Source organism: Drosophila yakuba, chromosome 3R (assembly GCF_016746365.2).
Source record: "Drosophila yakuba strain Tai18E2 chromosome 3R, Prin_Dyak_Tai18E2_2.1, whole genome shotgun sequence".
In the NCBI taxonomy this organism is placed as follows: Eukaryota; Metazoa; Arthropoda; class Insecta; order Diptera; family Drosophilidae; genus Drosophila; species Drosophila yakuba.
This window is the reverse complement of record NC_052530.2, coordinates 23048144-23069873: the sequence shown is the minus strand read 5'-3', so window position 1 is coordinate 23069873 and position 21730 is coordinate 23048144. Positions and strand designations below refer to the sequence as shown.

The 21730-nt window shown below is 44.4% G+C and overlaps 2 protein-coding genes across 4 annotated transcripts in view; one reads left to right on the top strand and one right to left on the bottom strand.

Annotated features, from left to right (window-relative positions):
• The window catches only part of LOC6538057 (uncharacterized protein C2orf42 homolog), a 124764-nt gene that overhangs the window by 40620 nt on the left and 62414 nt on the right, over window positions 1-21730 (bottom strand). The window lies entirely within an intron of this gene.
• LOC6538058 (tyrosine-protein phosphatase 99A) overlaps window positions 1-21730 on the top strand; it is a 111578-nt gene that overhangs the window by 29728 nt on the left and 60120 nt on the right. For all 3 annotated transcript variants that reach the window (XM_039375894.1, XM_015193142.3, XM_015193144.2), the window contains exons 3-7: window positions 9815-9984; window positions 12237-12363; window positions 12810-12933; window positions 17457-17638; window positions 19902-20089. In XM_039375894.1, coding sequence (XP_039231828.1) covers window positions 9815-9984; window positions 12237-12363; window positions 12810-12933; window positions 17457-17638; window positions 19902-20089 — 791 coding nt within the window. The remainder of the gene's footprint in view (window positions 1-9814; window positions 9985-12236; window positions 12364-12809; window positions 12934-17456; window positions 17639-19901; window positions 20090-21730) is intronic.

The following is a 21730-nucleotide window of genomic DNA, read 5'->3' as shown; positions in this document are numbered from 1 at the left end:
GCTTTTGCTAAACACTGTGACGAAACAAAATATAAAAAATTACAACAAGTGGGTGGTTCGTTGGCAAGTGGGCGGCGCGGATGGGTGGGGCGGGGCCGAGGTTGACTGAGTGGTTAGCTGCCTGCTATGGGGCATTACATCTGTAGACGTCAACTGTGTCAGCTAGCTGATGTTGCTGCCGCTGCTGCTGCAGATGTTGCTGCTGTTGCTACTGCAGATGTGGCTGCTGCGATGTGGAGGACGTTGCTGCTGCACCGTTGAGAGCGTCTGTCGACGCTCGAGTGTATCAAACACAACGCAACATCAGCTGCATACTTTCGCAGCGAGTGTGTGGGTGCACTTAAGAGTCACTGTGTCAGTAAACAACTGACCCACTTTGTGATGAACAGGCCGCACCACTACCACCAAATACCGAAGCGCAGCAACAACAGCTGCACACTCTATTTATCATATTGCACGCTGCGTGGCAACCACAAAGCGTAGCATACTTTTTTGGGCAACAACAAAGTACGAGAGGCAGCCAGTTTGAAATAGAAGGAATGTAATTAAAGTGCTGGCAACTAAACTTTGCTGAAAGCGAAATTTTTCAAGTTTTCAGATTTTAAAGTTATTGATTAGCTTAAATATTTATGATAATAACCCAATCATAACACTGATTAGCTTCCCAACAGACAAGCAACAAATTAGTTTTTTTTCCTTTGAAAAGCTTGCAAACCAGCTTTTTTCGCCAAATGTAGCAGCACTGATGAAAAGCAGGGAGTGTGGGGCTTAGATGGATAAAATATGCGGCATTTAAATAGCGCAAAAATATCTATGAAAATATTTTTGCTGGCCAGACAAGCCGTTCCACCGCCTGCGCTTGCATTGTATTCACTATTTTCATTCGTGGAAAAATAAATACGCGCCCCATTATTTTCTCTCGGTGCGCTTGTGTGTGTGTGTGTCAGTTAGTGGGTTGTAGGAAAATTTTTGAATTTTCGCTTTTGCCAGATAACACGGAAAGTGGAAAGCCAGAGTAACTGCGCTGATCCTGAGCGAACATTTTCCTTTTGGCATTTTGGCAATTTGTCAGCGCTAATTTCACGTTGATTATCCCACACACACACTTAACCGTTTATATGTATATGTATATATAGATATAGATATAGATATAGATATAGATATAGATATAGATATATTTACTTGGGTGTATTGTTGTGTTATATAATCATGACTGCTCCACTTTGTCTGTTTTCTTTGGTTTTGCCTCGGTAAGCATTTTGGCGCTGACAATTAAATGAAAGTAAAATAAATTGTCGCATTTGTTTACAGTTCAACTTGTCGTTTGTGTTTAATTTAAGCGAAATTTGTTGGGTGTGTTGGTTGCTTTGGCTCCTCTGGCGGCTCAGCGGGATGGAGAATCGGTTAAGGCAGAGGAATCGGATTCGGATTCGGAATCGGGCCAATCGACAAGATATAGTGAGGGCCAAAGGAGCTGCCAGTTAGCTGCTTTAATTTATTAGACATGCCGGGTTCGCGGCATTCGCCTTGCCGCAAATATTTCGCCAAGGATGAATTCTCCAGGGTCGTGTAATTTGTTGTTCACTTTGCCCAATGCCAGTGGGCGGGTTGGAAAGGGGCGTGGCAATTGGCTGAAACGGTGAGTGGGAGTCTGCTTAGTTTGGTTTAAAGCTCCTGGGAGAATGTGGACTCTTACTGTATTTTAATTACGTTAAAGATGTAGTTTTAAATAAGAGTAAGAAATAGGCAGCAGACACAGCTTCACCCTCATAAAAAGTTATTTAAAACATGTGAATGGACCTAGAAATGCCCCTTTTGAGTCGCCATGCTTCGCTGGCTAGCCCGCATCTCAAAATGCAAACCAAGATGCATGCGGGCATCCATTAGCATAAACTTTAGGGACATCCGCAAACGCACAGTGACAGAAGCGAGCCGAAGCGCGGAAACAGTTTTAATGTTTTAATGTCCTGTGGTGGCAGCCACACTTGCAGCATCATGTGGAGCGAAGGTCCTTGTTCTTGGGGTTCGCAGCGTTCGCAGCCGGCGGCGGGCCAAGCTCTTTAATGACGACCGGGAGTTAAGTAATTTTCCTTGTATTTTCCGGCGGGCGGCCTGCCTTTGGCTTAATGCGCGTGTACCTGTTCACAGATCCTGTTTCTGTTTCTGTTGCTGCTGTTGGTGATGTTGGTGATGTTGGTGTTGCTGTTCCAGTACCTCCGGCAGCTGCAGCCCGCAGTTTGCTCCAGCTGTTGCTCCTTTTGGCGAAGGATGCCAATGGCCTTCGGTGTCATTTGAGTCGCAATTACCACCCACTACTACATCCAACCATCGAGCATCACCCACTCGAGAAGCCACCTCTAAGTGGCCCACTACCACTACCACTACCACCACCTCCCTTCTCCACTTCTTCGTTTTCTACTTGAGCACAATGTAAATTTGATTATCGCTCAGGCAAATATTTGTCAGCCACTCACCAAGTGGGTGGCAGTGGGTGGTGGATTTTCCTTCAGAAATGGGGGCAGCTGAATTGGCTGCCAGCTTTGTTGCTGACATATTTATCTAGACGTTTGCCACTGACATTTTTGTTCACTGCCAGTCAAGCTTTTGCCCTTGATCTACACGGCGAACTATTCGTAGCTAATTGTGTTACAAAGCTTAGAATACATATTGTAAAATTTGCATAATCTGAGACTACAATAATAAATAGTTTTAATTGGTTCAATTGGAATCAACACATAACATATTTCGAACGCACTACTCTTTTGTTTGTCGTGTAACAAAACAGGACTTTTGTTTAGCTCGTCATGATTAATTAAAACTTGCTCCCTATTTTCGGATGTTGTGGTGGTATTTGTTGTTGTTCTATTCGTATTTGTTGTTGTACATTCCGCCGGTGTTGTTGTTTGTCTGTGTGTTGTATTGGTGTTTGTATTGTTGTACCGAACAGTCCAGTGTGAACATGTTTCTTTTTTACCACGCGGCTTTTCAACAAATTACACCAGGCCCTCTCTAGTGAATTGGTGGGTGGAAAAGCGGGCAAAAAGGGGGCGGGTCAGGGCTATCGTATCCCGGACAAGGGGGCGTGGCAGTGGGAAAGTTGCGGGCATCGGATTTTGGACTCATTAGGCTCGTTCACTGTTGGTGTGAAAATTCAGCAAATATGTATACAACACAGTAGAATGTGTATTGGTGTGTGTGTGTGAGGAGGCGTGCCCCCATGTATGTGTGCGTGTGTGAGTGGGCGGGTGTCTATGTGTAAACACAGAGCTTAATGAGAAAAGAACTTACTCTGCTATTTGAGTTTGGTTCCTGGGTGTGGGCTCTGTTCTCTGTTTCCGCTCTTTTTCTCCGTGTCGCTTTTTGTTTTCGGTGATGTCGGCGGGTTTTATTTAGTTTACACAGGTGAGGTGTTCATATGCATGTGTGTGCCCGTGTGTAGGTGCATGTGTGTGAGAGGTGTTTCTGTATGCGTGTGCCAGGTGACATTTCAGACATGCAAACACAGCATTGTAATTTCTTTTCGATTTCTGCTTTCGCTCCTCACCGCGGTTTCAAATTAAAATCCTCTTCATTTTGCATTGCAAATAGCGCGGCGAAGAATAATTTTCCAGATAGAACCTTTCTGGTTGGTAAAACATTACGCTTTAATCTTTAAATTATACCGAGTTGAGGAAACAATAAAAGCTTACCGCCGGAAGGACGTAAAACAATGGCCGATCCATAAAGAAAATAACTGGCGATTTAAATTAATTACCATGAACTTCGCGTAAATCACGTATTTTTAATTGCCAGCCATTAAAAAAATAGCACAAATGCTTTATTCGTAGATAAACTAGTTTAATGAAAAATCACCAAACAATTGAAGCGTAGCTTATAGAAATGATAGAAAATCTAACGAGAAATCACAAAAAAAGCAAGGATCATGGCACATTTCCTAAAATTAATTATGCAGGGATTTATGCTTTTTATCTGACTTTTTTAATGGAAATAGATTACATTGAATATGAGATGGAAAATCAAACGAAAAGCTTCTGGCCAACAAAACAATAAACTTAATACTTTTAGGCAAACAAGAGATTTCGCTGTTATTTTCATAGTTTTAATTCAGGTTTAATTTAGGTTATTACTACCCCACTAGCGTAGTCAAAATAAGCAACATTTCTGTGCGCAAACAAGAATAATTTATGCAGGAAGTACACATATTTTTATCGCTTTTTATTCTATTTACAAACTCATATAGATCACGTTTAAAAGCGGGGCGTAAGAGGAAATAACGGGCAGCATCCACATTGCTAATTACTTTCTCATTATGCAGGCTATTTAGCTTTAATTACACTAAGCTCCAGGCCACGACACACAGACGCACACACTCACAGCCTGGCAGGACACCCCTCACATACACACACACACACACACACAGAATCAGTCGCAAATACAGAGACACATGGAGAGCTCTTCCAAGCTAGCAAAAAAGCGCTCAAATGCTCGAAATTCGCCGGGCAAAAGTGGCAACAGCATTTGAGCCTTTCACTTTTCACCTGGCGTGGCTCACGGCCCTCGGCTTAACCGCTGGCAATTCCAATTTACAGCGCAAAATGTGCAGAATTTTCCATTTGAATTTTGGGGCCTGGGCAGCAGGGAAAACTGGTCGCCGTTTGGCCCGAAAGGGAAACGCTCTTGTGCGCCAAATTGCTGGCTTTCGGCTGCGGAAAATAAGGAATATGGCTGGGAAACATACTGGGCGCGAAAAGTATGCGGCCATAATGAGGCGAGCTGGATGCATGCACTGTTTTCTTTACGATCAATTTTCAGGCATTCAATCCGGTTTCAATCCGCCGGGGCTCGGTTAATTATATCAATTTAACAAAGGGGCCTGCAAGTGAGCTTTCCGCACACACCTGGTCTGCGGCGAACTCTTTAAAGCATCAATATAAAAGTGCACTGAGCAAAATTGTGTGTATTTAATACATTGCATTAAATACTACATATTAGGGATAATTGTCTGAAAAGAAAACAAATTCTACACAACTAATATGGATAAGTCACCAAAATTGAACTTTAAAATGACAGGAATTTAAACTGCTAATTGCTGACCAATTTTGTGTACTTTTCCGCCGTGCATGTGTGGGATGCTTCCACTGCTTTATTTGCATTTTAATATGCCTCGTATTTTATGGGGCTTTCATATTGTTGTTGGTATTTATAATATATATTTTCCCTTAAGCCGCATTTGTGTAATGAAACGGAAGGGATTACCGCTGGCCGCCGACTGTCGGTTGTTGTTGCTCCGCAACCCCGCAACCCACAACCCGCTATCCACAGTCCGCATCCTTGAACCACCCACGCAGTGGAGATGTGGCCCAAAGCGCCGTACAAGTAACCCTTAACCCGCGCCCAGGCTTTGGCCCAAAGTTTAACGAAATTGAAACACATTTGCCTGACAGTTGCCATCAGCTTGGCTTCAATTCGATGTCAGCATTATTGACTGATCCCGGGCGCCTTGAAGGGCTTCTTACACCGCCGCCCGGATCGCATGTACATATGTTTACCCAAGGCTGAAACACTTCAAGTTGCCTAGTTAAAGTTAAGTGTTCGTGGGTAAAATATGCGTGGATGTGGTAGGGCGTGGCCCTGCTCAATCATATTTCACATTCGCCACTTGTCAGCTTTTATCTCGTTTTCGTCATCCCAAGAAGTGCCCATCTTATATTCCAGAGTTTTCCGCCCCTGACGGTTGTCATAATTTCATTATTTGCTGCGTTCAGGCATAAAAAAGGGATATTGTCTGGCTGCCTGCGATGAATGTGTCTGTGTGTGTGTGTCTGTATTTGAGTGAGAGTGAGTAAGTGTATGCGTGGGTGGGTTGTCATGAGCACGATGCTGCTCGCATGTCCTTTCCATCGATGTCTGCACACGCCTTTATTGCTCGGCTTCTGTGGCAGTCGGTGGCCATCGCAGGATGACAGCAAAATGTCTATACAAACAGCAGACAGGGCGGCCACACACAGATACGCACTCACACTGCCAGAAAAAAAGGCACAATTGCTTGTGCAGGGTTCAAACGCAATGACCACGAACTGGGACTAGTACAATTGCATATTTTGAATAAGAGATTTCAAATGAATTTGTGTTGAATGAAATATTTATGAAATCGAGTTTTAAAGGGACACCATGGATCATAAGATTCTAACAATTCTATACCATATTTTAAATGGTAACTTTTCACAGACCGAGCTTCCCTTTTTTTTTCAGTGTCACCATGCGTGGCACATCCTTTTTCAACCAGTTGACTGACTGACGCGCCTGGCCACGTGCCTCAAGTTATGAGACTCGACTCGGCCAGGCCGTTGAGCTGCCAGTCCAGCCCAGTGTTGTCCACCACTCGAGCGACCAAAACTTCAATTTTAATTGGATAATTACTCATCCAATCCGGGATTTAATACCGCCTGAAGTTGTTGCACCGCACCGGGGGGTTGGTGAGTGTGTGTGTGTGTGGAACATTCGGGGGGAGATTAACTGCGGCATCCGTATTCAATGCTCCCTTTGAAGCTGCCTAGTCTGCGGCTCGAGTGGCATTTCCCCTCCCTGCGCTCGGAAAAATGCATCGCAATGGTTTCCAAATAGATGCACTTCAAAGTGCAGATGCAGTCCGTAGAAAGACTGCAACTTGTTGGTGGCACGCACGGAAGCGCTTCCACAGACCATTCACAAAACGCACGAGATGTGCGCAGATGACACCCGGAATGTGCGGAAATTGAAAGCCAAATACGGTTAGGTTGTTGCCAAAAGGGTTTACCCACAACGCCCCCCTTTTCCAGCCAGCTGCCAAATGGCTTTCCATTCACAAGTTCGAGGCATTAAATGCTCCCCAAATCGATGCAGTTGTATGCAAATAAATGATCCCTCAAACACGAGTACTAGAGTAGTTCTCGAGCAGCCAGCAACAAAAGCGGAATATTATAAGAGACACACTCCAGCTGGAGTTCAGTTCCAGTTCCAGTTCCTCAAACGAGCTCAGCCATCGGGGAGTGTTTTTACAGCCAATTGACATGGCAACGGGTCAGAGGAGCTCACGAGATTGCAGGACAAACAATCAGGAGCGACTAAGTGCTGTGATATTGGCACTCGCCGTGCACGCGGCGAAAATATAAGTATTTCAACTTTAAACCAGCAAAAAAGATATTGAAAAATAGACTCTTTAGAGTAATGGCGGGGTTTTGTACAGTGTACAGCCAGTTTGGTGATTCAAAAACACCCTTCCCTGCATAGCAACTCCTTGAATGTTTCTAATTCTCCCTTTTTAATTGCCGAACTTGACTAAAGAATAAAAATGCCAAATCAATTATATAGCAGTGCATTAATCCGTGGGAGGGGCTGAAAATATTTCCGCTAAAGCTGTGAGCAGCGAGGCATGAATTCAATATTTTCATCTTTCATGCGCTCCGGCGGGTTTTCCGCTAGGATTTCAAAGGCACGGACCCTTCGCCATGGCAGCCTGTGCCTGTGAATCCCAGAAGCAGAAATCCCACTGTCTGCTTGTCCCTTGATTAGAATCAACATAAATAAAATTAATTGTTGCCGGTCGAGTCGTCCTTGGGAGCGCCGGGGGTTGCATTCAATTTGATTATTAGCTCAATCCAATCCAAAAACGAACCGGAAACCGAAGGGTGGTCACAATTCTGGTTGGGCTACTTATTTCGATTTTGTCGTTGGCTAATTTTCCTGTGGTTCATGCCGAATCCCTTGAGCGCTCGCCTGAATGGCACAAAATAATTATAATTTATTTACAGCGCCCGTCTGTCTGTCTGTCTGTCTGATTGTCCGTCTGTCTGATGGTCCGACTGTCTGTCTGGTTGTAAGTTTGAATGTCGCTCTGTTTGCTGCTTAATTGCCAACTTCTAGTACGAAAACGCTTTTGGGGCAGTCGTCAAAAAAGCCACCGTCATAAATTGTGTGCAATTGTTTCCTGAACTCGGGGCCATTGCATCAGGAAATTAAACAGCGATTCGCCCTCTGTTTCTGACCGTCCAACTCATCTGCATTCGCCGGGCGAAATATGCAAAAATGCCCCCAATCCCACAAGGACACTGCGAGAAATAGGGCAGAGGATTTACGACTCTATTTTTTGTGTAAATGCTCAAGTGTTTTCAAGGCTTAACGATTTAGTTCATGTTCATATTTGAAATTTATACCCTATTCCTTGGCATTTTTCTCACTGTACCCATTCCAAGTCCTCGTGTTTCACTGCCGCAGTCCAAAATCATAAATTACACACAAACTCACCAAAACAGCGAATGTCGTCCTCCGTATTATGCAAAATTTCTGCGACAGAGTTCCACTCTGAAATTTAATTTCACGAGAGAGAGAGAACTCAAAAGACAATGAATCGATAATTTATAAATGCTCCGATGATCGTGGCTTAGTGAACAAAAGCAGCAGCACTCATTTTGCAATGTCCGTAATGACCGAAGGGAGAAAGGGTCCAGAAATGAATAAAACCGAGCTCCGAAAACCGAGAGCCGAAAACCCATTTGCTGAATGAAGCTTCAGAGCAGCAAGTGGTGGTGCAACAACCTACGTCCACCTCTACCCGAATCCACTCGAAATGCAGTCGTTGTGGCAACCAGTTGAGTTGCAACTGCCTCTCCCAATGCCCTTGCTAAATGGTGGGTTTTTGGCTTTGGCGTTGGCATTGGGTATTGGTATTGGGCAGTGGATTCGTATCGAATCGAATCGAATCGTTTTGGTTTTCAGCATGATTTCTCAATTGATTGCAAGTGGCATCGGAGTTTTTGGTGCCCAAGCTCGATTGTGGAGTCGGATTGGGGGCCATGTCATCCCTAATGCTTATTACCAACACTCGGACGCTTGGCAATTTATGCAGATGCAACTGGAGATGCAGATGCGGTGCAGATTCGGCTGCCAAAGCCGCTTATGCTGGATGCTCCTTGGCCAACTGCCCAAATGCCCAACTGCCCATCGGGCAGTCGATTTGTTGTTTCTATAATTTTAATTGGAGCTCCTGCCTTCGCTCGGTCCGAAGAGAGCCAGGAATTTTTGGCAATTTCCAAAACAAATATTGCTCGAAAGGATCTGCTCCGGCATGCATGAAGTGGTGCCTTCGTACTCAGGTGACCGGCCGGGCCACCTACCAAATAGTTTAGAGCATTAAATTGCTTTCAGCACTGGCAACTGACACACAGTGCATGGGGGACTTTAGATATATGTACATATATCCGAATATATGTGCTTTTGGGGGGTGGTGGTGCATGGAGCACAAACTGTGAGCAGTGCTCCGTAAAAATGTTATGTAATTAAAATGCCTTGCAGATATTTTGCCCAAACATTTTGCGGCTGCTTTTCGCTTTTGTGTGCCAAAATATTCCTTTCCAAATAACTTGAGCTCCCCTTTTATGAGCAGCCAGCGCTCGCAGCCCCAACTTTCTCAATGGAATGCCCCAAATTCTGGCAAGCTTTCGCCACTTTTCCTTCATCTTGGTGCATGCAGCTCGTACATGAGCTCGGAAAAAGTGCAGTCTCTGTACCATGTATATTTTGATTACCCAATTAAATCAGCATTCATTTTACTGGAATATAAGGAATTTCCATCATGTTTAGGAATTGAATTTAAGCTGGAGTTTAAGTATTAATAACTGATGCAAATAATTTCACTCAAATTAAACATGCGCTGAGTATTACAACAGTTTAAAAGCTTTCACAAGTATGCCTCCAATTGCAGACCATGTAAAGCTCCAAAATGTCGCCCTTTTTTGTTGTTCATACACGTTAACACTTGATGCTTTATTTCTTGCAGACGTCACAAATCTGGACTACGTAAAGGTGAATGCCGAGGCGGGCAAGAACGTGACCATTCCGTGTCCGGGGGTCAACGAGCACTCGCTGGTGGACTCGCTCGTGTGGAAGACGGCGTCAACGACAATCGCGCAGTTTGCCAACCGGATACCCCTGCTCCACAGTCCGCGGGTAAGTAAAAGGATATAATATGCTGAGGAAAATTCTATAAGTACACGTGAAAAAAACACAGCAAACTGGAATTTAAGAGCACAGAAAAAGGAGAATCTAAACCTAGACTGGTGCCAAATAAGATGGGTAGTGAATCTGCATACCTTAAGCGCTTATCAAAATCGAATTTATTCATTAAAGCGGCAGGATGCATTCCCATTCCTGCAATTTTCACCCAGAAATGGCCCTCCAGTGTCATATCAGAATTCATTTCAACACTTTGGAGCAGCAGAGGAGCAGGGCTCCTCCTTGGAAAAGGCGAACATCCCTGATATATAGGGCCCTTCGTTCTGGGTGCAAAAACGAAGCTGTTAAAATAATTGATGGCCGGTTGCCGGGCGGCTGTTTGAACTTTGCCATCCGCCGTCGACAACGGCGATGAGTGCAAGAAAGTGCAGCGAAAGTCCCGACAACTAAGTGGCCATCAATGGTGGCAAGATCGGGTGGTATGAGGAGTAGATCGGGAGGACGGGGAGATCGGGGTCACCCAAGTGCAGTGCAGCCGGCGCGGCTAATATATTTTAAATGTTTGATAGTTGCGCTAAAACAAAAGCGACATGACTGTGAAAAAAGTGTTCAAGTGCCTGCCAGATGGCAGAAAAAGGAGGGCCAAAAGTGATTGCAATGGCCTTAAACGCACTCAGGGGGCCATTGAGGCGGCGCAAACAGAATGATGAAGTTGCCCCTTCGTTGGGAGCAAGATGATGGAGAATCCTGAGATGTGTGCACTGTGAGAAAGAGTTGAGCGGGAAAATGGATGTACAAATAGAGTTTACTTCATTTTTGGCATCAATTTGACAGAGCAAAGAATGCTTAAGCCATCGAAAGTGATACTTATCATAACTGGTTAAGGCTTCTTCGTCCTGGTTTTTTCCAGTGCACTGGGAAGCTCCTCCCTGAGCTGCAGGAGGGGGCCAGCCAGCTATGTGTTAAATGGCGGACTGGGACACTTGAGCTGCAGCCAGCCAAAGTTGGTCCCAATCCGGCTTCGGCGCCCGGCGCTCGGTTCGCATTTCTTGGACGGAAGTTAGCTGCAAGTGCGGCGGCTGCTTCTTGGCCGGGCTATTATGTGTATTAAAAGTTTTTCACCTTGGCACAGTGGCTGCTTCATTTTATTACAGCTGACACATGACCCCTTCGCATCGCATCGCATCGCACACACACACACAGACACACAGCTCTAGGACCCTGTTGAGCTATTAACTTTTGTTTTATGGCCGAGACTAGAAATGATTCATGTTTGCCCATGCCAAGCGGACTAAGGAGATCCACTTGGCCGAAGGACGAGGGATTTGCCTCTACAAGACTTACTTGTGTTTTTTCCCCCTTTTTTTTTTGTGCTCTCTGGATTTGCTTTGGTCATGTGGGGCCAAGAGGGCGATGAATGTAATTAGAGTTTACTGGGGAGTACGAGTAGCTGATGGGATATTAAAAATTCCACATGGTAAATTCTGGCAAGCATTTTTCGGCGCTCGTCTAATAATGCCTGTCGACCCAACAATTTACCGGAATGCAATCGACCGAAACGCACATATACTTGTGGAACCCAAGGCTGTAATTTGAGGCCAAGGATGCGGCAAAAGATACAAAAGTAAACAACAGGGTCAGGCATCCGAAGATAAGCTAGTTGCACTCTGGCTGCAATAACCAACTGAAAGATAGATTGCTGGCAGTGTGGATGAAATAATTTAGTTTTGCCATTCGAAACGAACATAAATTCGCCCGAAATATATGTGCAGAGTATCGCAGTAATCTGTGATGGAAATCCTTATTAAATTTGCCTCAATTCTCTGAGTAGGGCAGGTATGTATGTACATCTGTGTATGGAAATTATTTTCGGCTTCATGCAATTTCCAAATTTTCTGCAAATCAGAACATAAAAACAAACAAATCTTGAATGAATTTACTGCCAAAGCAACTGGCTTCATGCTCAACTTGGGCAAGACACATAGTTCAATTATGGGCAAGAGTCTGCATTTGTGGCCAAAACAAATTTGCCGAGGAAACAGGAAAAACTTTTAGGCTGGGTCGATGACAGAGTTACCAAATTTTGTTTTCCTTTCCCATATGTATATGTGTGTGTGTGTAGGACTGTCTGGTATTTAAAAGTTTTCCCTACCGAAAGTGGAAACTCATGTCGCTCGACATGTACGTCGTTGTTGTCAGGCCTTAAATATCTAGATTTCTAATTAAGTTCCCTCATCTCGTTGCAGATTCAACTTCTTTCGGACAACTTCGGCCTGCAGTTTTCCCCTTCATTAGCGAGTGATACCTCGGAGTACATATGCCTGGTGAACGATCGGCATATACCAGAAGCTATAGTCGACTTGCTGGTCCAGGGTGAGTATTGCATTTCATAAGAACCCATAACCACATAACCCAATTAACCCAGCAATGTTCCGTTATTAAGAAAATCTATCTGACAGCAACCTCCTTACTGTCACCTACTTAAGAAAGTAACTGCATAGATTTTTAATTTGCATTGTTAAGATTCCATTTTCGTTTTCGTTCTGAAGTAAAAAGCCATTGGTTGCATTTAAATTATCCCACTCTGCGTTCATTTACGCTGCTTTCTTAATGAAACGCTTAACCACTTTAATGATTTTTCCGGTTTACTTGGCCAACATCCGCTGGCCCCAGATTCCATTACCGATATGTCTTCGATGCTGCCCTTTATTCCAGCATCGATTCCACACTCCTGTTTTCATTGTTGGCGCCCTCGCCTTGACATGATTTCCATTTGCATTCCACTGATAGCCGGCACTTCTCTCCTCTCTTCCCTGCAGATGTGCCCGATCCGCCGGAGCGACCATTGTTGATAAGTTTCACATCACGCTCGGTGAATTTATCCTGGGCGCACTCGCAGCATCCGCGGAATGCGCCCGTCACGCATTTTATTATCGAAACGCGGTAAGTGTTGCCACGCCGAAGAATGAAGCGCCACCAGAGGTGCCAACTGTAGCCAAGTTCGGGAAAAAACTTCAAACTTTAAGGAGCATTCATTTAAAAGCAAGAATACTTGCAAGAAATATCTGTAAAATACGTATGCAAAACTTTTTTTTTATGATAAATAGTATAAGATGGTTAGAAATGGAGCCCTGAAGCCACCAACTGACCAGCACTTTCTCACCAGAATGGCTTGTTTTAGCTGATGAAGTGCCAGTGGGCGGACAGAAAGGTGGTGGTGGTGGTGTTGGTGGTGGTCGGGGTGGTGAAAAGCTGTCTGTGGCGATGATGGACGCGCGGCCATGATTGACACATGCAAAGGCGCTTTGCCAAAGGATGCGAACTGCGGCTGACCCCATTGCGCTAATGAATTAGCGAGCAAAGCGGAGCGCTGGATGCACACACTATCCGCCATAATGCGCCCATCAGCGTCATTCGGATGCTGAGCAGCTAGCCACGCCCACTGCCACGGCCCCGCCTTTAACTTGAGCCACCCAACTGATTTGCGCGAGCCGATTCAATTAAATTTATGCACTAAAGGTACAGCTGCGCTTGAAATATTAACGTTAAACATGACATTCATTGCATGGAATATATAATTTCGCAATATTTTCTAGCATTTTAAGATGGAACGTAATAGAAATAGCCACTGAAATCAGCAGGGCTTTAAAATCAATTACAAGGGTGCATACAAGTGTGCAAGAAAATATTTTAATGACACACACACACACCGAGTATGTAGCCTTGTAAATACTTTGCTTTTAATTATAAGTATATTTTATAAATATAAAACGCCCCGGTGCGTAAATTCCGCCCATTGGTCCGGCGGTACTTTAATTAATATGTAAAAGCATGACGACATGCATGCCATGCATGACTACGGGAATACGCACTTCACTTGTGCTCCATTTAAATAGAAAAGAAAGCACAGGCGCGCGTATAAAGCCATCTGTGCATCGATGAGCATGTGTGTGTGTGTATGTGTGTGCGAAGGGGGTTCCCCCGTTTAAGTCGAGCTTGCACACCCATACACGCACACGGAAACACACACATTCGCCTGCCATTGTGCGGTACTGGCTATTTTCCGAATAACTTGAACTCAATGCGGGGCATGAAATAAAAAGCGAGCGCCGCCAACCCGGTACAAAGGCCAAGCGAAAATGTGGGCAAAAAATACCAAAAAGCGAAACTTTTTCAATAAATTTCCATCAACTGCAGTAGCGCCGGGGCAAGGGGGCGCTGGCGGTGGCGGTGGGGTTCGGGGGCGTGTCCTCGACAAGACACTGGCTTTCCCGGCACAATCGATGACAGCCAACTGGAAAGCAGAGCCTGCGGTGCATTTATGCAAAATAAGAAATAACTGCACCCACACAAACACTGAAGGAAATGTGAACACGCGCCGCCGCCTGCCAAGTGTACCACACTTGGAGAAATAGTTGGAGCTGAGAAAAGTTTCTTAAACATAAATACTATTATAACCAGTCCATTGATACATTTGAAGTCCTGAGCAGATGAAACGGATTTACTCCAAGAGAGAATGTTTAAAAAGTAAAGATAATAATATAAGGAAAACCATTTCGCTCAGTGCACAGCTTACACGCAGCATAGCATACTTTTTTTGGGCAGCGCGTTCCCAAAATTAAGCTGCCCTGCCCGCTGCCATCTCCATCTGATTCTCCACCGAGGTGAAGCTGCAGACTGCATTTTATGTAAATTCACATCGACATGGGAGTGAGTCGAGTCGAGTTCTTGATGCTGTCGAGGAGCCCCTTATCGACCCCCGTTCCCTTTATTTCACAACGCCTCTTATTTACATTTTCGCTTGATTCGGTTTATTTGCGCATATGCAAAGGGGGGCGGGGGTTGCTTGGCAAGTTGGTGGTTCAATATGCACATGAGCTCCCATCGAAATTGAAAGACGCCAACGTCAACCAGATGATGATTATAAGGATGATGATGATGGGGACATCCTTACGCTGGATTTGCCGTCTTGTTCGCCTGCAATTGAAATGGGCTGAGGATCGGGATCAGGATGAGGTCCTTCTCATACCTACTCATATAAGTATGAGTTGTCTTGTCAAGCGTTAAGTCTATCCATAAATTGATGCCCCTCAACTGTTGCACGAGTTGCACAGCCAGCAGGCAGGATAATGTCATCAGTCTGCGTATGTGTGTTTACACATACTGCATTGATGTTTTGTATTTCGCATATTTCAATGGCATAACTTTCGGTCAACCGAAAACTGGGCCAAACTTTGCGGCATTCCATTTTCCACTTTCCACGCTCCACAACCCCACTGAACTGACATGTTTATCAACTGCTGTGGATACTGTTTTCCGTTTACCATTCACCCGATGACACCAAAAGCGAAAAAAAGTGCTGCCTATATCATTATGCGTCACTCGCGATTCGGATGCAGATACTTCTTATTGGACATGAAATCTCACTCAGCTGCGTTTTCGGTCACATGATTTTGCATCGTGTTTATGCAGTTTCTTTTTGTCGCAGATACGCGAATAAAATTAATTAAATCTTACGCTTGTAAAAACATTTACATTGCAAATTATTTTTTGTTTACTTTTACATCATGTAAAATACGTTTAAAGATATAATGAACTGGGAAATGTAAACGAAAACACTTATAATTGCAAAAAGAGAAAATCCACATTGCTTAAAGTGCTTTAAAGAGTTTGTATACTTCAATGTTTAAAACATGAAGAATTAAAAGGTTTACTGCAATAAGAAATACATTTAACCGTTCTGCTGTTTCTGCCAAAAATGTGGCTATAAATTGTGCCTTTTTTGACCAAGTTCCTGACTTATCAGCCGAGTGCCCGGACCACTATTTGTCCATTATCTTTAAGGACTCGTGCCGCAAGTAAATCGTCCTGTTTCAACAACTCGTGCATGAACTTTGGCCCATAGCCGTCGGTCATGTAGAAGCGATACCCATGGAGGGCAAACACAAACCCAACCAGATGCATAAATAACTCATATTTATTTGCTTAATGTGGAAAAAACGTAAGCAAACATTTTTAAAGCAGCTTACCAGTGGGAAGAAAAACATCAGTGCAATAACAGCAAAAACCATCCAATACATGTCCGTGGAAAGGCCGCAAATTTATTTGCCATTGTGGTTACTTTGCCGGAGAATGTCTCCCTCGATTTCTTCCTTTTATGTTTTTTTTTTCTTTTTGTTTTCATTTTTTACCGGGGCTTCAGGACCAGGTCCCCAACATTTTTCATATGTTTTTCATTCAGGGCAGATGATGGCGGGGCATCGCCTGCCATGCTTCATAAAGTCGCCAAACAATTTTTTGCCGAATGCAACGTGTCCGGAGGCCCAGTGCTCCAATGTGCCGATGTCCCCGATACCGGAATATATATGTTATACGTGCACTATATATACTCACTAAATGCCCACTGCCAACGCAAACAGATGTGCTCCACTCAACGCGGAAGCTGCTCGCACGCATTTATTAATTTTAATCATTTTCTGACACAATTTTCGATGGCCACACTTTTTTCGAGTGGGTGCGATTGCTCCCCTTTATTGGTTGTCGCCATTCATGAAATGTTGAACATTTTTCATCGGCTCATATTTAAACAATTTTTAATCACACCATGAAAGCCGCACCGAATCGGTGAGCCCCATTAAAAGCAAACTTTAGATGGGGTACCAAAATGTATGCCTATGTGTGCCAACAGCACCCCTCGAAATGGAGAATGTGCCAAAAAATATGCTAAAATTATGTGAGTTTAAACCAAAATTTACTACACTTTGAAATGTGCCATGAAAAATGTTCATTGTGCGAGCGGCTGCGAGTAATTTATATGCGCGGCAACAACAATATCGCCGGAATACAAATATTCCTTCATTTTTTGGACCGTACTCGGGTACGTATTTTGTACGGCAGAAAGGCGCATAAATATTTTAGTGCCTATGCGCGGGCACACATTTCACGTTTGGGATCCCAAAAGGACCCAAACCGCCCGCAAGTGTCATGCAAATCCGCATCCGTTTTATATAAATTTTCATAATGCATTTTATGCCCATGGTTTATGTATATTGGAATCGCACTGCGAGCCCGCTTTCATCTCATTTTCCTGCCAGATTGGCGACGTAAAATATAGATTTCTGAGTTTATTTATATGGACGTGTGCTTGTGCGGCGGCAATTGAGCTGGTAATTGCAATATAAATGCACAATAATGAAATGATTCGTTCAAATAATTTGGCTGAATCAAAATGTTTTGTTTGGCCGCAACCCATTTGCTCCATTAATTGTTTATTGAATTTCCCTCTGAATGACTCATCATCAGCATTCACTGCACATTAATGAGGTCAATAAGCCGGCGGAACTTGCAAATTCGCGTAATTTTAAGCACATGATTGCCATACGATGCACTTTAATTTAAGCTTAAGTGAGGGGCAAATATGAAATATTATTTTCTAGTTCCTAACTGATTGTATGTTTGCTTTTCAGCGAGGGCGAGGATGGCATCTGGGAGCAGCTGGCCAGGATCTACACGAAGACAAATGCGACGTCATATCAGGTGACCGGGCTGACGCCCTTCACCGTCTACAGCTTTCGTCTCCTGGCGGTCAACAAGCTGGGAATCAGTCCGCCGTCCAAGGAGTCCTACTACATAGTCACGTTGCGTGAGGGTAAGTCCTTTTTGCGCCTTGGATCCTTGAATCCTTGGGTCCTTTGTGCTTACACACTTTATTGACGCCAGGATCATAAACTATTCGCGTAGGCGGTGCGGTGCCACATAACATAACGTAACGCATGGCTGTAGCACGGATCAAAATTACGCGACACATGACATAACAATTTTTACAATCGCATTAATTTTTCATTTCAATTCCAACGACTTGGCCTGACTTTTAAGTGCCGCCAATGAAAAGTTGTCACAGGCGCGCCCACCTTTCCCTCCCCCACTTTCCAGTTTTCCCACAACTGCCAGCAATTACTGCCTCATAAAGCCGGAGTCTCCTCACGTTGTATACGTTTAATTATTTTTCCGCTGACGGTAGGCCATCGAAGGACCTGCCAGGCCCGGCCAGGTGTGTCGTCATTTTACGGAGCTCTCCTGCTTCCTGCCCCACCTGGAGACATACACCACCCCCTCGCATCTTCCTGCGCTAAATGACATTAACTGCGGCCGCCTGTAACCCAAAGAACGCTACACTTGCGGCCGTAGAAATAGTTACATGCTTCTGAAAAAAGGAACAGGAACAGTTAGCACGGAGTGTAACTTAGGATTTGTCTTCCAGATAGTTCATTTCTTCCGACCTCAATTGTCTTCACGTGTGACTATGAAACTAGAAACACTCAAATTTCAGTGGAAGCTTTCGTTTCATTAACATGCGATGACAAAGCCTACAACTTCACATCCTGAAAGTTGGGGCAACCATAGTGGAACTATGGGTTCAGCTGAATGCACTAATTTTGGGCCGCATGGCTCCGGGCTCTGTGGCATTTGGTCGACATTTCACCTGCTGGTGTGGCTGCCACAGACAATGATTAATCGTACGCCGCTGCGTGTTTCACATGTAGTATACAGCACCCCCACATATGCATAAATGGACTCCAAAAAGTCACAAAACTTTCCATAGGCTTTAAGAGCGCGAGACACATTAATCAAAGGCAAAGTAGCAGTAGCAGCGGCAACAGCGACAAGCTATTAGCAACACATTTGTCTTACGGACATTGGAAATGACTTTGCCACTACACTGGGAATATAAAAGCTAAGGTCCTTGGAAGGTCCAACATAATTGTATTCAAGACATAAAAGTTATAGAACCCTAAACGGAAGTAACATATTTGCTCTTATTTCATTTCCTCATTTTGATTATTTTTCTATTCGTTGCATAGATTGCTTAGTTTTCTTTGGTTTCTCCCAGTGTAAGCCGTTCGGGTGGGTGCGAAATTCCATTTATGCCGCACGCACAATGGAATGCGACCCAAGCTGCCGAAGCTGCAACACATGCGGTTACAAATTAGTCAATAGTGTGTTGCTGTGTCCTCGTCTTCTGAGCTCATTAAGGTCCTTTCGCTCCTCCTGCAGCGCGCTGCGTGTGTGTGTGTGTGCGTGTCCTGCGGTCGCCGGCCGAGTTGCCAATTTGTATAAATTAGGCCTGCCGCATGCATAAATTAACCAACGGCACTTTTCATCCGAGAATCGGATGCTGCCAAATCGCAAATCTAAGCAGCGGAAAAGCGACAAGTTTTCAATTTGCTGAGCAAACTTTGGACGCGGCATCAATGTCAAGCCCAAAGACACAAAATATCTTTTAATTTATTTATAAATTCATTGAGCTATGCGAAGAATTTCGCCCTCCTTTCTGGCCTGGCAAAATGCCAGTTCATCCTAAGCCGGGCGCACCTGATACACTTAAAAAAAGGCAAGCAAGGAAGAAATAATTCAAATGGTGGAAACAGTTAGTGAAGAAAGTACTAGTAAGAAGCAGTTCCAAGAACATTTAATTTGAAAGAGGTACACTAGGTGTTTTTTTGTCAAGTTTAAAGTACTAATTTTTGTCCGTGTATCTGCGGGACACACGCATCATTTAACCTGCAAGTAATTCCCGTAGACAAGGCCAAAAGGGAGATGGCTGCGAATGGGAAAGCCGTCCAAAAACGTAGACGCAGAGGCCCGAAACCCACTCCCACTCTCACTTACACTCCAAAGCCCAAAAAAACAGGCCGTGGCACTTGCAACTTATGTTGCGTGACAGTGACAACTTGACAATGCCACAGACAACGTTCCGCTTTACATGACAGGTCAGAGTTTTCGGTTGAAACTTTTGCGCGGCGTTTTTAATTTCGAATTTTTGAGCACTCCGTCGGAGCACAACTTTTCCAGCCAGCCAAAGTTTCTGGCCTATGCTGGGCTCATTCTTTAACCGACTTAATCTCTTACAGCTCCCACGGGCAAGCCCATACCGACGACGGCCCACAACACGTCCTCCACCTCCGTGTACATCTCGTGGAAGGCTCCGCCGCCGGATACCATACTGGGCGAATTCCTTGGCTACCGCATCACATATCGACCACGCGATCGGGACCCCAACGATACCAAGGAAATCTATATACGCGACAACACCGTGGAGGTGAGTTATCGCTGCACTCGCAGTCGTACTCGTATTTAGTTGTACGGGCCAAAGATAATTGAATTTCACGTTTTCTGACACCTCGCCATATTGCAAATGCAGGCGCGATATGGAAGTGCAGTGAGAAAAATCTACTTCAATTATAGTCAAGCATTTAAGGCTTATAGCATTATTATGTATATTTTTAAACATGCACAAATCTCATTTAGATTATGTTTAAGTGCCTTTGCAATATCACTTAAGCTTTGTAAGCAAATGTATTTGTTTACAGTGCACTGCATAGAGGGGCACCATTTCGTGTTCCGCCTGCAGCGTCATTCAATTTCGCTTTGGTTTCGTTTCGTGTCTGTCCGCTTTGCCACGTGCATATCGTTTTCTTTGCCACAAGAACTGTAGGGTTTTCATTCCTACCACGGAATGCCTGAGTTTCGGCTTAAAGTTGGCCTAAAATGTGTGGCGCTTCGAGCCCGTCACTCGGCGGCTTAAAGTCACATCAGCGGCATATTAAAAAGTAATTTACACCTGGCGAAAGGTAAAACATTTCCCACACACCACGACTGCCAGCGGGGTTACAAGTGTTTTTCGTTTGCCCACCTGTCAAGGTGTTACCATATCTCGTTTGGGGACCCCGCTATCAGTGGCAATTTGTTAGCGATTAGTTCTCAGCTAGGGCCAGTAGTCTCCTTCTGTCTACGCCAAGAACCCCAAACAGTGGGTGTGTCTGCACAGCTCCACGGGTCTCCTTTGTGGGCGCATAGTTGGGCACGCAAGTTGGCTAATGAACTAGGCAATTGGGGAAAATGTCGGGAAAATGGGGGCGATCCTAGAACAAATAGCTTGGGAATACCTTTCAATAAAGGGAAAGTTTGGCCGCAGGCACAGCAAACGCTTTATTTCACTTTGATAAATTATACGGTAGCTATCTGTCAATTTGCTAAGATCTTGGCTTTAGAGAAGGACAAGCTTGAAACCATTATTACAAAAATGTTTATTGGTTATAAGTTAAATGCTAACCTGCTTTTGGACCTTCTTAAACTCGAGTGCTAAGTGTTCTTCCCAAAAATGGCCACCACCTCAGCTATTTCTGGCACTTCTTTTAGATGCTCTAAATTTTAACGATTTCGACGGCCATCACCTGGCTTTGGATGGACTTTATTCAACCCCAGGGTACAATCCGAATCGCTGGCCATTTCGGAGTCTCTTTCAGCGAAGCATTAAAGTCGAGCACTGGGAATGCATTTCCGAACTTGCAGCTGCATTCCGGATGGATTTGCCAGCTGCGAGCCTATTGGCTTAAATATGCAGAAATTATTAGCGATAATGCTCACGTACGACACTCGGCGCGGCGACTTTCCAAAAAATAGAAGAAACATACACGGCTAGAGGGGGGATGGAGGGGAGGGGGCGCTTGATTGCCACAAGCGTGGCACGCTTTTGTGCTCGAGTGCATATTTTGTCCTTATCTGGACGCAGCTACCCGTCTCACTCAGCTTGTCCTCCATTTTTCTCTCTTTTGCATGTCGCTGGCATGTTGAAATATTATCCTTGCAGGCAGAAACGTGCGACTTTAGTTGGACTTCTTTTTCGCAGGAGTATAGAAACACGCAGAAAATAGTCTAGTACCCAAATTCTGAGAAGACT